At 39.0% G+C, this 16,116-nt stretch overlaps 1 protein-coding gene across 1 annotated transcript in view; it reads right to left on the bottom strand.

Annotated features, from left to right (window-relative positions):
* Nucleotides 1–16,116, bottom strand: part of LOC128660454 (tetratricopeptide repeat protein 30A) — a 271,599-nt gene that overhangs the window by 69,301 nt on the left and 186,182 nt on the right. Inside the window, exons 15-16 of the mRNA XM_053714304.1 lie at nucleotides 14,916–14,987; nucleotides 14,512–14,615 (exon numbers count right to left, since the gene is read on the bottom strand). Coding sequence (XP_053570279.1) covers nucleotides 14,512–14,615; nucleotides 14,916–14,987 — 176 coding nt within the window. The remainder of the gene's footprint in view (nucleotides 1–14,511; nucleotides 14,616–14,915; nucleotides 14,988–16,116) is intronic.

Below are 16,116 nucleotides of genomic sequence, written 5' to 3'. Positions count from 1 at the left end.
TGGTGCTAACACATTCTAATCCTATGTACTGTCTCAAAATAATTGAAGTTACACTTGGCTGCAAGACAGGAAGCACGCTTTATAGCCTTTCATATGGAGAGGTTTCTCTATACATTCATAGCAGTTTTTTAAGGCCACATCTGTAGCTGATTCTACAAGCTTTGCCCAAAGCACGCATCACTCATCTGACTTTTATCAGGCAATACCTATCACAAAGGGTACGCACAAACAGTGTATTTGTTTCTATTCAGGGTAAACATGTCTACCAAAAAATCTAATAAAAAAGGTGCGACACAAAAGCAGAGGAGCCATGTGACCCCCTCAGTTAACGCTTTTTTTAAAGCAGCGGAGGCCAAATCTACAAACCTCAATCCCGCCGAGGATCAGGATTCTGCCGCAGCCTTCTATTCCTCAGACTCAGATTCTGAAACCACAGCTGACTCTATTACAGTACCCAAAGCCCTGTTTGACTCGCTGCCCTCGAAAAAGGACTTTTCTGCACTGGTGTCACAGGTCAAGCAGTGTATCAAAGAGGAAATAAGCGAGCTAAAGAAAGAAATTTCAGATATAGGGCACAGAGTGGAAGCAGCTGAAAATACACTGGACGCTCACTCTTCAGCAATCTCGGACCTTCATACTACTATCCACAAACAAAATGACACCATACTAGGCCTTGAAGACAAAATAGATGACGCTGAAAATCGGAACAGAAGACATAATATCAGAATCAGAGGTGTCCCTGAATCCATCCCTCCCTCTGGCCTAGAGCAATACTTGCAAGACTTGTTCAACTCACTGAAACAAACAGAAACACCCATAAAAATTGATATTGACAGGGCCCATAGGGCTCTACGACCAAAGCCTTCAGATTCGCAACCTCCTAGGGATATAATTGTGCGAGTCACAAATTTCCAAGTTAAAGAAGAACTAATGAAGCTAGCTCGAGACCAGCAACCTGTCAAATATGAAAATGCTGATCTTCAATTTTTCACAGACTTATCACAGAGAACTCTCCTCAAAAGAAGGGAACTCAAACTCTTCACCACTCTCCTCAGGAAGTCCAACATCCCATATCGATGGGGGTTCCCCTTTCAATTAATCATACCCTGGCAAGGAAAGAGATTCATATGCACCAACCCAGGAGATGTCAGCCAGATCTGCAAGGCCTTGGACATTATTCCTCCAGAGATAGAGAAGTTACAAGACACACTGGATCAACACAACCTGAGGCCTAGAAATAACTCTCTCCCACAGAGGCAAGAATGGCAGCAGGTGCAACAAAGAAAAACACGCAAAATGAACGTGGGCAGCCAAAACCCCTTACTTGAAAGAGCAAGCCCATGAGCCATTTAGGCTGTATCCTTTTTTCTGCTTTTTACTTACTACAGTATTTGATACAGGTCAAAGCTAACCCTCCCTTTCTTAAGGGATAATCGTCACAGGACTGTCACGAGATAGCTGACGATCCAGGACAACCAAGTTAATAATGTTATGCCTACTTTAGGTTGTTTAGAGTTTAGAGATTTTTGTTCTCCAATTAGCCTTATATGAAAGTTGTTATATGTTTACATGTGCTCTCACCCTCTCTTTTTCAGGGGCCTATCGGCCATTTCAACATTTAGACCTTGCTATTCATCCTTTAGCATGCAGCCCAGTAGTTAAATTCTGAAGGTTGTACTATCATATTGTTGTAAGTCTAATGTTGTGACATATATGTTCTCAGTCAGTTAGGAGATAAATTCTCCTTTAGGTAAAATTATGTACCCTACCCTTTCACTTAGGAAAGGGGTAAAATGTTATTGTATTTGTTTCTTAATTCTTTTTTATTTCTTGTTTTCTTATTTCTTCGTTATCGAGAATGCAATGGACCATCAGCGTATACAAGTGCACTTGGAGTGGGAAGGTGGGCAGAGCATGGAGGTAATATCTAGTTATGGCCCCCTCAAATTTAAAAATGGTTACTCCACATAAAACTCTAGATCAGACCCTCACTATCTTAACCCAAAATGCGAAAGGGTTGAACTGTCCAAACAAACGTAGGATGGCATTGCTAGATTTATCTAGGAAGGGAGGTCATATCCTGATGCTTCAGGAGACACATTTTAAAACCAAACACATACCCAAGTATTTCTCATCCAACTACCCGCAACATTTTCATAGTACCCACCCAACCAAGAAAATCAATGGGGTAAACATTTTAATCCATAAGTCAGTGGCTTTTAGCAAACTTCACGTAGAGCATGATAAAGAGGGCAGGTTCCTATGCTTGACGGGTCTTCTCTATGGCAAACCTATCACCTTGGTAAACTTATATGCACCTAATAGATTTCAAAGCAAATTTATCCATACCATCACAAACTCCATTCTAGCACAAACCAAAGGCTCTCTGTTTATAGCAGGAGACCTAAATGTTCCCCTAGACCCCCACATAGATTGCTCCAACCCCTGTACCAGGCAAAAAATCCCGCGTATGCAAAACATATGGAAAAACCTCAAATTGTTAGGGGTCCACGACACTTGGAGATACATAAATCCCCTGAAGTCAGATTTCACCTTTTTCTCATCCCCAAATAAATGCTACTCTAGGCTGGATTACATTTTCATTGATCATCTCTCTTTATCTTTCTTGAAAACAGCTGAGATTAGGCACACTACATGGTCAGATCACTCTCTAGTCTCGTGCGACATAGCCTGGCCCTCAGCCCCACTTAGGCCCTATCAATGGAGGCTAGATGAGTCACTTCTCAAGGGGAAACAGCAAGTAAAACACTTGGCTAAACTCATTAAATCCTATTTCACCATAAATAACACACCGGATGTATCCCATCCCATACTATGGGAAGCACATAAAAGTACAATAAGAGGAGAACTCATCAAAGTCAAAGCTTATTTGAAAAAAAAAAGGAGAGAAGAGCTTTCCTCTTTAGCTAAAGAAATTGCAGATTTAGACTACCTCCACAAACAATCCCCAGAAAATACCGAAATCATGACCGACCTAACCTGTAAGCGTGACCAATTAAATAATCTCCTGCACATAGATTCTCAGAGACAACTATTGTCTTTCCAGCAAACATTTTACAGAGAGGGTAATAAGGCAGGGAAATGGCTAGCAAGAGCCTTAAAACACAGACAACAAAAGACATATATTCACTCAATAAAAAACAAATCGGGGAAACACATCGAGGACACCCACAAAATTGCTGAAGCATTCCAATCTTTCTATCATAAGTTATACAACCTATTCCCAGACAGGACAGCCACATCTCATAACCAAGTATGTCACCAATATCTATCTAACATACAACTACCTCAGCTAAGTGAAGAACAAAGAGAATTCCTGGACAAACCAATTTCTTCTAAGGAGGTGCTGGATGCAATTCATACCATTAAACCTAATAAAGCTCCAGGCCCGGACGGGTTTTCAGGTTTATACTATAAAACCTTTTCAAAATACTTGGTCCCACATTTAACCTCTTTATTCAACCAGATAGCGGATGGCTCCACATTCCCTGACACTATGCTACAAGCACATATCTCAGTACTAGAGGTGCCTGATAACCCTGCCAATTTCAGGCCTATCTCCCTCCTTAACACTGATTTAAAACTGTATGCTAAAATCTTGGCCACGCGCATAAACCAAATCCTTCCACAAATAATCCATCAGGATCAATCAGGTTTTGTACCCAATAGAGAGGCTAAAGACAACACCGTGAAAGTGCTTAACCTTATAGAATTTGTATCTAAGACCGAAACACCAGCCCTTTTTTTGTCCACTGACGCCGAGAAGGCATTTGACAGACTTGACTGGACTTACTTACAGACGACCTTAGGACGTTTTAATTTCCCAAATCGATTCATTCAAAAAATTATGGCCCTCTATACTAATCCCACAGCGCAGGTCAGGATAAATGGGACTTTCTCTGAAGCCTTTGAAATAAGGAACGGGTCAAGGCAAGGCTGCCCCCTTTCCCCGCTGCTTTTCATAATATCCCTTGAGCCCCTTGCAATTAGAATTAGGGAGAACTTACTTATTAAAGGAATAACAGTAGGATCTAAACAACACAAAACTACCATTTATGCAGATGACCTTTTACTGACACTGACGGACCCTCTCAACTCTATCACACATGTGATGTCGGAACTTTCCTCTTTTGGTGAGGTTTCCAATTTTTCCATTAACATGACAAAATCAGAATTCTTACCGGTTCTGATCCCCCAACGGATGCTAGAGGATATTAGAGCCCTTTGCCCCCTGAAGGTACAAACCAGTCGCCTTAAATACCTGGGAATTTACCTGACGCCTGACAGCCAACTAACGCGTAAATTTAACTATGATGAACTCATCAATGAGTTCCAATCCCTGACTTCCTCTTGGCTTTTAAAGAATATTTCGTGGTTAGGGAGAATCCAAGCAGCAAAAATGGTCCTACTACCCAAAGCTCTGTACATACTTCAGACAGTACCAACCCAACACATCTCTAGAGAAATTGACATCTTGCAAAAAATACTGAATGACTACATATGGAGGCGCAGGCCACCACGCATTAATAAAAGCACGATTTATAAAGCCCCAGACCTAGGTGGACTGGGGGTACCTCATCTCCACTCATATAAATTAGCAATATCTCTCCAACGGGTGTTGGAATGGTGTAGCTCTAATGGGACCCATCCTAAGGGTTGGGTGCAGATAGAAACTTACATGGCAGACACAAAACACCTAGGTAGCAAATGCTGGAACTTTCAAGCATTGGGGAACCATAAAATATCAACGTCCTCCATCTCTAACGAGACGTGGAGGGACTGGCGATTTATTCTCAAGGCGCTCCCAAAAATTTCCTCAAAATACTCTCCACTCACAAGCCTGTTGTCTAACCCGGAATTCCCACCAGGACTCATACAGGAAAGAGGTTTACACACACCCCAAGACCCTTTAATACGGATTCACACCTTGCTAGATAATAATAAGCTAATGTCAAAACAACAAGTTGATTCCCTTTCTCTCCCCTTCTTTACCTCCTGGTTCAACTATCATCAAGCGAGACATTTCATACTCACACACAAACAAAAAGCTGACTTCTTGCGACCCTTAACAAAATTCGAGCAATATTGCTTGAGTGACCTAAAGGCTCTTAGATCTGTTTCCACTCTATATAAACTAGTTTTGGAAAATAGGTTCCCAAGCTTACCCTTATACACCGCAGGATGGGACAGGGAGCTAGACACAACCACAAGCAAAGCAGACTGGCATAATAGATTTGAAAACCTATCACACTCCGCACATTCCTCAAGAGCAAAGGAAACAAACATAAAAATTTTCACCCGCTGGTATCTCACCCCAACCAAAATTAAGCGTATCTTTAGAAGCAGCTCAGATGTATGCTGGAGAGGCTGTAGTCAACCTGGAAGTATGACTCATATATGGTGGGACTGTGTGCCCATAAGAAACTTCTGGACAGCAGTTTTCCGAGAAATTAACGCTGTTCTTGCCACACAACTCCTCCCAAGCATAGAAACGGCCCTTTTACATGACTCCCCCCAAATAACATGTAAAATCCGTAGACAACTATTCCACATTATGGTAAACACTGCGAAACAAATGATTCCCAGATGTTGGAAATCCACTAAAATCCCCACTATTAGCGAATGGAAGAAACTGGTCAACTCTGACTTGATATTAGAAAGATTCCATTACCTTCAAATCGGCAAATTAGATTTCTATGAGAACATGTTACTCCTCTGGGAGCTAGATAGATATAAACCTTAGTTAGCCCATCTGATCAACACCCAGTTGAGCCCATGGTAGGTTAACCATATAAATACCTCCCCATTAATCTCTCGTTCAAGCTTATTCAGAGCCATTGTGATGCCCATCTCCTCACCCGAGTGCACAAGGTCTATTTATCGATATTGTCATTTATTCTGTTATTGTTATTATTTTTTCTTCTTTTTCCTTATTGATTTATTGGGACTCAAGTATTTTAATCTTTGGTGGCTTTTCAATGTAATTCTTTGTCCACGCCAGACAAGGTTGCTAAGCAAAGGCTTGGTCAGCCATACGGTCTTCACTATTATTTACAAATGACAGTCCACTTATAGAAATGAGTAATATTCCTGAAACTATATTGTCTTGTATCACCTACCTTTATGCACAGATAAAGGGACTAAATCTCACATGGACTGCATACTCGACTACTGGACTCGAGAAGTTTAATTTATCCACCAGATCTGTTTGTAATTGTATATGATTCCCGTCATGCTCACTGTTGGTTTAATGCTATTGTATGTTTTTTTTTCTCTTATGCTGTTGAAAACCCAATAAAAAACAACTATATATATAAAAAAAAAAATAGTGAGGAAACATTGGAATATATTGAGTGAATGTAACCCTAACATTCTAGAATTCCAGAAACCACCTATGCCGGCATACAAACGCAGCAAAAATCTCCATGATCATTTAATTAAGGCAGATATAGGATCTAGAAAAACTATAAACCAGAGATATATAACTACCAACAGATGTGGTTCATATGCATGCCTAAATTGTTCATGTTGTGGAAATTTAATTAAAGGCCCAGTGTTCCACCACCCATGTAATGGTAAAAAATATTACATTAGGGGATACTATACTTGTAACACTGATTATGTAATTTATCTAATTAAATGTCCCTGTGGGCGGAGCTATATTGGAGAGACAACAAGGTGCATACGCGATAGAATCATAGAACATAAAAGTTCTATAAGAACTAAAAATGTTAAAGCTCCAGTCGCAGAACATTTTTTAGATAAAAAACATGCCATAAATCAACTTCGTTTTCAGATCATTGATCATGTCCCCAAATTACGTAGAGGTGGGGACAGAGAGAAAATGCTAAAACAGCGTGAAGCATTCTGGATTCATGAATTGGGTACCATGTATCCCAATGGTATGAATAAGGACTGGGACCTATCAGTGTTTCTATAGGGAAATTATCTCTATGTTTGAATTCTAGAATTTGAAAAATTAAAAATTTAAAATATTGTTTCAAAAAACCCCTGTTAATTTATTCAGAATTCAATATTGCACTATAAATTTTATTTTATTTTGTATTGTAGTAAATATCTAGGGAACCATTTCTGAGTAAGTTTTGTACATTGCACTTTAAATTTTGTACATTTTACCTTAAATTCAATTGCCAATCTCTGAATAACATTATTGAAATGATAATTATGGAGTATCTTTTGTACATAATTTATATGTGTTATATGATAAATATATTTAGTATATAAGAGGTTAATTCTTACCTGTGTTTTTAGCGCCACCTGGTGGTAGATTGCTATATAAGGTGTTCTAGTTTATTGTACACATTAGCTTGACAAAGAGACACAAGTCTCGAAACGTTGCTGTTTGTCCTGCTGTCTCACGAATAAATATCTATGCTGTCACTATTCTCTGTTTTTTCTAAACACATTGAACAAGGACTTTCCTTGGTGTCAGACATGTTTAACAGACTAGTAGTAATATAAACAGGCTTGGAAATCACTTTAATCAAATGGTACTGTGCCTTTAAGAAATAAAAAAGGCACACAATTTTGCAAAAACAGTGAAAAAATGCAGCAAACTTTTCGAAATTTTTACAGTATGTACCTAAAGCATTAATAAGATTGCACCACTAGCAATATAAACGATTAACCCCTTAATGCCCAAACCGGATCGACAGTAGTAAAAAAAAAACGGTTAAAGAAACTTCAGCACCTTGCCACAGTTCTGCTGTGGCCCTACCTGCACCCTTAGGACCAGATTTGTGGGGAAAAAGCTTCTTATAGGCCCTCAAACTGCAGCAGGACCCTCCATGTGAAAAAGCCTGAACTTCTAGTCAAAATAACTGCGCATCTGAGGCGCGAAATTAGGTCCCTCCCACCTCACTCCGGTGCTTGTGAGGCCTAAAGAAACACTCCCAAGTGTTTTAGTAATAGCCATGTGGGTAATAACCCCTGAAAGAAACCCAAAGGAACCTTCAAAGTGTCTCAAAAAACGATAGTTTCAATAAAAACCGTTTGCCCTGAAGTAGTGTCAACCAGCATAAACTAGCCCTGTTATGTAAGCTTGAAATTCCATACTTAGTCTCTGAATACAGCTTATCCTTCCCTCATGGGGATATTCACAGTCTTTTCTAGCATTATCACAGTCTTGTCTAGAAATAAATGACTGAACATACCTTATTGCAGCCTAACCTGCAAACCGTTCCCCCCAACTGAAGTTCTCTTGTACTCCTCAGTCCTGTGTGGGAACAGCAGTGGATTTTAGCTATAACATGCTAAAATCATCTTCCTCCCTGCAGAAATCTTCATCCCCTTTCTGCTAGAGAGTAAACAGTACACACCGATACCATTTAAAATAACAAACTCTTGCTTGTAGAAAATAAAAACTACAATTCTAACACCACATTCACTTTACCCTTCCGATTGCTTAGAGCCGGCAAAGAGAATGACTGGGGGGTGGAGCTAGAGGGGGAGCTATATGGACAGCTCTGCTGTGTGCTCTCTTTGCCACTTCCTGTTGGGAAATAGAATATCCCACAAGTAAAGGATGAATCCGTGGACTCGATACATATTACAAGAGAAAGGATGTTTAGAAAACAAAATATGGAGTTCTGATTATCTTTTTGTAAAGGAAGATGACAACTAAATCATGACAACAGCATGCAGTGGCTGAAAGGAAGGGCCCTGAACTGCCTAAACAATAATTTAAAGGTTAAATGGTAGATTGGTGACTTCCGGAAAGGTCTCATTAGTCTCAAAGTCTGTAGAAAGATGTGAATAATCAGTAGTAAGGTCAAAATGTCTTAAAAAGGAACAGACAATGGTCACACACACACACATAAACTCAAACTTGCACATACACCCAAGGAAAAACTGACAGAGACAGCCTCAGAAAACACACAAAGACACACACACACACAGACACCAACAGAAAACACACAAAGACATACACACACCTAGAGACAACCACATAAAAAATACATACACACACCCTCACTGAGACATCCACAGAAAACACACAAAGACATCCACACACCCTCACATAGACACCCACAGAAAACACACCCTCACAGAGACATCCACAGAAAACACAGACATACATATATACATACACACACACACACCCTCACAGAGACACCCATAGCAAAAGCTCAAAGACATATGAACACACCCTCACAGACATCCACAGAAAATGCACAAATACATACACACCCATCCTCACAGAGAGACCCACAGAAAAATAAATAAATACATACACACTCATAGAGACACAAACCAAAGCACAAAGACAAACACAGACACGCACAGAAGGAAACATTTATGCACCTTGCATCCCCTAAATCAACAGTGTGTGACATGCATGATAAAAAAATTGCAGAAATTAAGAGATCACTTTTTAAAGAATCATATTTGTAAATGTGCAAAAAAAAATAATTCTGTGAATTCAAAATTGTACATTAATGATCTGTGTAGATGGCTAGATGAAGAAAAGTACTTTTACAAGGTTGACATATGTTTGTTTGATTTTCCCCCTTTTGCCCAACCAAGAGCACCACTTCAAATAAAGTGTACAAATGTTCCCATCTGTCAGCTGTACTTGAGGATTTTGAAAATGCTGTACTCTATATGGTCTTGGTGGAACCATAAGCTGTGGTACTCATACCATTAGATCTGGTTAAATGCAGGATTTAGGCTTGTTGGTATGTATTTCAAAATTAAGTCAGCTGTAGTGTAAACTGAACAGTTTTAAGTTAACCTGACTCATTTTAAACACTGAGCAATCTTAGTCTGAGAGTATAACATGTTCTGCAGATGTAAAAATCTTAGATAAAATGCCTACTTGCATCTGGATAGTCCTTGCATAAAGGGGCAGTAAACTGTAATGTAATATATATATATGTGTATTGATGAAGAAACATTTCTGCATGGTTTTAAATAAAGAATTTCTACAGCATTGTCAAATTATCATAAATACACTGCTGCTAAAAAATGTGTTTTTATGGACCCCTGGCCCCTCCATACAACTACTACCACACTGAAGTTACAATACGAAATTGCACAAAGAAATAAAAAACATTTGCTAAGCAAGTCCTACCTCCTCTGCAAATGAAAGTGATCTGCTGTCTGACTCAGGCACACACTGTACAAACAAAGTGCCAAGTCTGTCTCACACTGTGCATAGTGGTTTAGTGCACACTCAGAAATCCTCTCAAATGCTAATACTTTACTCCTTGTAATAACATTTCCCATGCTCAATTAGCACTCTGCTGTAGTACCCACTGGTACCGATTTTTTTTTTAGTTCTTGCCTCATGGGGCCCCCCTGGCCCATTGGGCCCCTGACAGGAGTCACAGGATGGCGGCCCTGACTGTGACCTCCCATTTTTGCTTCCCAATATTGGGAGATAAATCATTCTTTGGGCAATGAGTATATAAACAAATTAATTAACAGCAAAATGTTGTTGTTGTTGTTTTTTTTTTGGGGGGGGGGGGGAGATCAAGGTTTAACCCCTTAGTGACCAGAGCACTTTTCCATTTTCTGTCCGTTTGGGACCAAGGCTATTTTTACATTTCTGCAGTGTTTGTGTTTAGCTGAAATTTTCCTCTTACTCATTTACTGTACCCACACATATTATATACCGTTTTTCTCGCCATTAAATGGACTTTCTAAAAATACCATTATTTTCATCATATCTTATCATTTACTATAAAAAAAATTATAAAATATGAGGAAAAATGGAAAAAAACACACTTTTTCTAACTTTGAACCCCAAAATCTGTTACATATCTACAACCACCAAAAAACACCCATGCTAAATAGTTTCTAAATTTTGTCCTGAGTTTAGAAATACCCAATGTTTACATCTTCTTTGCTTTTTTTGTAACTTATAGGGCCATAAATACAAGTAGCACTTTGCTATTTTCAAAACATATTTTTTTCAAAATTAGCGCTAGTTACATTGGGACACTGATATCTTTCAGGAATCCCTGAATATCCATTGACATATATATATTTTTTTTTAGAAGACATCCCAAAGTATTGATCTAGGCCCATTTTGGTATATTTCATGCCACCATTTCACCGCCAAATGCGATCAAATACAAAAAATTGTTCACTTTTTCACAAATTTTTTCACAAACTTTCAGTTTCTCACTGAAATTATTTACAAACTGCTTGTGCAATTATGGCATAAATGGTTGTAAATTCTTCTCTGGGATCCCCTTTGTTCAGAAATAGCAGACATATATGGCTTTGGCATTGCTTTTTGGTAATTAGAAGGCCGCTAAATGCCACTGCGCACCACACGTGTATTATGCCCAGCAGTGAAGGGGTTAATTAGGGAGCATGTAAGGAGCTTTTTGGGGTATTTTTAGCTTTAGTGTAGTGTAGTAGACAACCCCAAGTATTGATCTAGGCCCATTTTGGTATATTTCATGCCACCATTTCACCGCCAAATGCGATCAAATTAAAAAAAACATTACATTTTTCACAATTTTAGGTTTGTCACTGAAATCATTTACAAACAGCTTGTGCAATTATGGCACAAATGGTTGTAAATGCTTCTCTGGGATCCCCTTTGTTCAGAAATAGCAGACATATATGACTTTGGCGTTGCTTTTTGGTAATTAGAATGCTGCTAAATGGCGCTGCGCATCACACGTGTATTATGGCTAGCAGTGAAGGGGTTAATTAGGTAGCTTGTAGGGAGCTTGCAGGGTTAATTTTAGCTTTAGTGTAGAGATCAGCCTCCCACCTGAAACATCAGACCCCCTGATCCCTCCCAAACATCTCTCTTCCCTCCCCTACCCCACAAATGTCCCCGCCATCTTAAGTACTGGCAGAAACTCTGCCAGTACTAAAATAAAAGGAAAATTTGTGCATTTTTGTGCATTTTGTTTTAGCATATTTACATATGCTTCTGTGTAGGATCCCCCTTAGCCCCCAACCTCACTGATCCCCCACCCAACAGCTCTCTAACCCTCCCCCTCTGACTTAATGTGCGCCATCTTGGGTACTGGCAGCTGTCTGCCAGTACCCATTTTAGTGAAAATATGTGTTTTTATTAAAAAAAAAATCCTTTTTCTGTAGTGTAGCTTCCCCCCCCCCCCCAATACCAACCCCCCACCCCTTCCAGATCGCTTAAATGCTTTTTTTTTAAATGTTTATTTCATTTTTTAATACCCTTTACTCTTTACTTTTTTTCTGTAGTGTAGCGGTTCCCACCCGCTCCCGCCCCGTGCACGCGCCCGCCCGCCACCCACCGTGCACGCGCGCGCGCCCGTGCGCGCCCCCGAAGGCTCCGCCCCCGATCCCGCCCCCCTCCACCTTCCAGATCACACCGATGGCCGCCCACCCGCCTCCCAAGTCGGCTCCCACCCACCAACGATACCGGCCATCGATGTCCGGTGCAGAGAGGGCCACAGAGTGGCTCTCTCTGCATCGGATGGCCAGAAAGTGTTATTGCAGGATGCCTCGATGTCGAGGCATCACTGCAATAACCGGAAAGCAGCTGGAAGCGAGCAGGATCGCTTCCAGCTGCTTTCCAGACTGAGGACGTGCAGGGTACGTCCTCAGGCGTTAACTGCCTTTTTTTAGAGGACGTACCCTGCACGTCCTCGGTCATTAAGGGGTTAAAGAGACATTCCAGCCAAAATGGGAATCCACATGGATGAATTTCAGTTTTGAATAGAAGCATTTTTGTAATATATATCTATTAGCAAAAATGCTTCTAATAAAAGCTATAGCTGTTTCAAATCTGTATTTAAAGGGACAGTCTAGTCAAATTTAAACTTTCATGATTCAGATAGGGCATGCAATTTTAAACAACTTTTCAGTTGACTTTTATCATTAAATTTGCTTTGTTCCCTTGGTGGTATTTTTGAAAAGCTAAACCTAGGTAGGCTCAAACTGATTTCTTAACCGTTGAAAACCTCCTCCTAGCTCAGAGCATTTTGAAAGTTTTTCACAGTTAGACAGTACTAGTTCACGTGTATCATAGATAACATTGTGCTCACTCCCGTGGAGTTATTTAGGAGTCTGCACTGATTGGCTAAACTGCATGTCCGTCGAATTCACTGTAATAAGGGGGCAGTCTGCAGCGGCTTAGATACAAGGTAATCACAGAGGTAAAATATATATTAATATAACTGTTGGTTTTGCAAAACTGGGGAATGGGTAATAAAGGGATTATCTATATTTTTAAACAATAACAATTCTGGTGTAGACTGTCCTTTTAAGTATGCACCATGCACCAGCATTTTAAACACAACATTTGCTCAGAGAGCCTAAAGTGCTTGTACCATCTGCTAATGACTCAGTTTGTTAATGGTGACATGATACAAGCCCCACTGGTGCTTGTATCAATTCTAAACTTTCCAATTTACTTGTTACAATTCTAAACTTTCCAATTTACTTTTCATATCTAATTTGCTTTGTTCACTTGGTTTCCTTTGTTGAAAAGCATACCTAAGTAGGCTCAGGAGCAGCAATTCACTACTGGGAGCAAGCTGCTGATTGGTTGCTGCACATGTATGCCTCTTGTCATTGGTTTACCCAATGTGTTCAACTTGCTCCCAGTAGTGTATCGCTTCTCCTTCAACAAAGGATACCAAGGAATGAAGCGCAAAATTGCTAATTTAAGTAAATTGGAAAGTTGTTTAAAATTGTATGTTCTATCTGAAACATGAAAGAAAAATGTTGGGTTAATGTCCCATTAAACTGCCAGTGACATTTGTTTTGTCATTTAATTTGAATAGATTGTTTTTGTTTTGTTTTCTAGATATTCTGTCAAATGTTGTAAGCATTTGCCATAAATGTAAAAAAATCAAAAGCACTTACATATCAAAAATCCACATGTGAAGTGCTTGAAAAAGCAGACAGAACAGGCTCAGGCACTTGCCATTGTCCACAAAAAGTGATCTTCTGTGAACTACAGAAGTATCATCTTCTTAATGTGTAGGAGCCTTAGCTGTTATACGTACTTTTAAGAACTAAAATATTTTATCTATTTTTACAGTTTCAGCATTCACTTTTAGAGCAAGAACAATGTCTGACACAGCAGATCTACTGAGCTTATGAGTCCTACCATTGATCTGATTGGTGCAGTCTCACCATTGATCTGATTGGTGCAGTCTCACCATTGATCTGATTGGTGCAGTCTCACCATTGATCTGATTGGAACAGTTTCACCATTGATCTGATTGGAGCTAATGGGTTATTTATATCACATCTTTGAAGTACATAATTTGAACAAAGTGAAAACATTAGGAACAACCAGTCTATGAAGTAAGAGAGGCTCTAAAAACCTCTTAATGAAATCTGTCCACAGCGTTTTAACCATACAGTAGATGCTATAGAACAATGCAGTCCTCTCATTTCTACATGACCATTCCCTAAGTCCATTAAAAGTGCAATCTCCAGACTATAATGTACATGTTCATAATTTCAAACATATTACAGACAACAAAAGACTGAAACAATGGTAGGACTTACCCAATGACTAAATTAACGATACAGAGGTGGTAGATTTTTTTATCAGGGTCATTATACGCAAGCTGTTCCTCCTCTTTCTCAATCTTCCTCATAAGTTCTTCTGCCTAAATAGAGAATATTTATTAATTCATTATTAGACCAATAGTGGGCTAAAGAAGTTCATTTGCACTTTCAGATTCATATAGATATGATTTTAGTTATACTGTACATATTTACTTTATTTGAACTAGCAAGTTTCGCTTACAACCCAGTTTTAAAGTCCCATATACTGTAAATGTTATATTATAATGTTCACCTATTCAATTTAGTGATACACTTGAGTATCAGTTCCGTTTACCTCAACAGCACAACAATAATATAATTATTGCTTCTTTTTAAAAATCTAAAAAAAATAATAAATGTACCTCTTCATTTTGACTGGTCATGATGTAAGACACACACAGATTAGCAAGGACAATGGCGCTGACATTCAAGATCTACAAAATCAGAAAAAAACAAAAGAATGTTTAATTAATAAAATGCAAAAGGATTCTTAGCACAATAAAAAGAAACAAGTAAAATGTTTTATTTTGTATTGAAAAATGGTCATGCTATAAAATGTAAAGAGATATTAAGAAAGTGATATACTAATTATAAGTGGTGCTGTAAATAGCAGAAAAATTAATTTTGCTATAGAGAATGTTATCGACGTCATGCTGTGTAAGTCAAAAAAGGCAAAAATGATAATGAGGCGTTTCATTTTTTTTTTTAAATTGAACTTATGAACAACTAATAAAAGGCTCTTTGTCAATAAGTATTTTACTAAATAAAAAAGAAGGGATGTCCTTACAGTCCTTTAGATAACACAGTGGGTCCCATGTACTAAGGGCAGTGAGGACAAGGTTTTCAACTTAGTTTTAGTGTGTAATATCAAGCAAGAGAAGGGCCTGTCAATCACCAGCATGTTCAGGGTGAATTTAATACGCCATCTCAGAGGTGGCAGAGAGTGTAGGAAGCAGTGGTCTGTTGACCGCTGTTTCTTACATTGTGGAAAGCAGGCATGCAAGCACGAGCCTGGCCCGCAAGGGCTTTCTCTAATAAAGAAGGATCCTCAGCATTTTCAACAGAACTTATATAGAATTCCAATAAAACGGACACAGCCTTTGTTGTTCTCTGCTGTTTTCCGGCTTAGTCAACGGTCTCTCTCCTTTTAAGTCCCCACAGTTCCCCAAAGAGCAAGGAAGCCTGCATGTCAGAATCATAAACCATTTCTATAAAACATCACATTTCCTACCTGTCTTAGCGCTAGATTACGAGTGGAGTTCTGTTGCTCACGAGCGATATTGGGTTTATTGTGGCTGTTTAAAAGTAAACGTGATTGCTTGAGCACAATTTAATTTAATGCGCGCCGGAACGGCTCAACTTCAGAGCTCTGGATAACTGTTACTCGAGACAAAAAAAGTGTCACAAAACACATCAAATTTTTTTTTTTTTTTTAAGTACAGTTAAAAATAGTTTGTTTTTTTTAAATAATTTTTATTAAGGTTCTCCAAACAATACAGAACAAATTAATTTCAATGTGATACACTGATGCACAAATCCAAAATACATACAATAAGAAATGCT

The sequence above is a fragment of the Bombina bombina genome, chromosome 5 (assembly GCF_027579735.1).
Source record: "Bombina bombina isolate aBomBom1 chromosome 5, aBomBom1.pri, whole genome shotgun sequence".
NCBI classification, from domain to species: Eukaryota; Metazoa; Chordata; class Amphibia; order Anura; family Bombinatoridae; genus Bombina; species Bombina bombina.
This window is presented reverse-complemented; position numbering and strand designations above follow the sequence as displayed.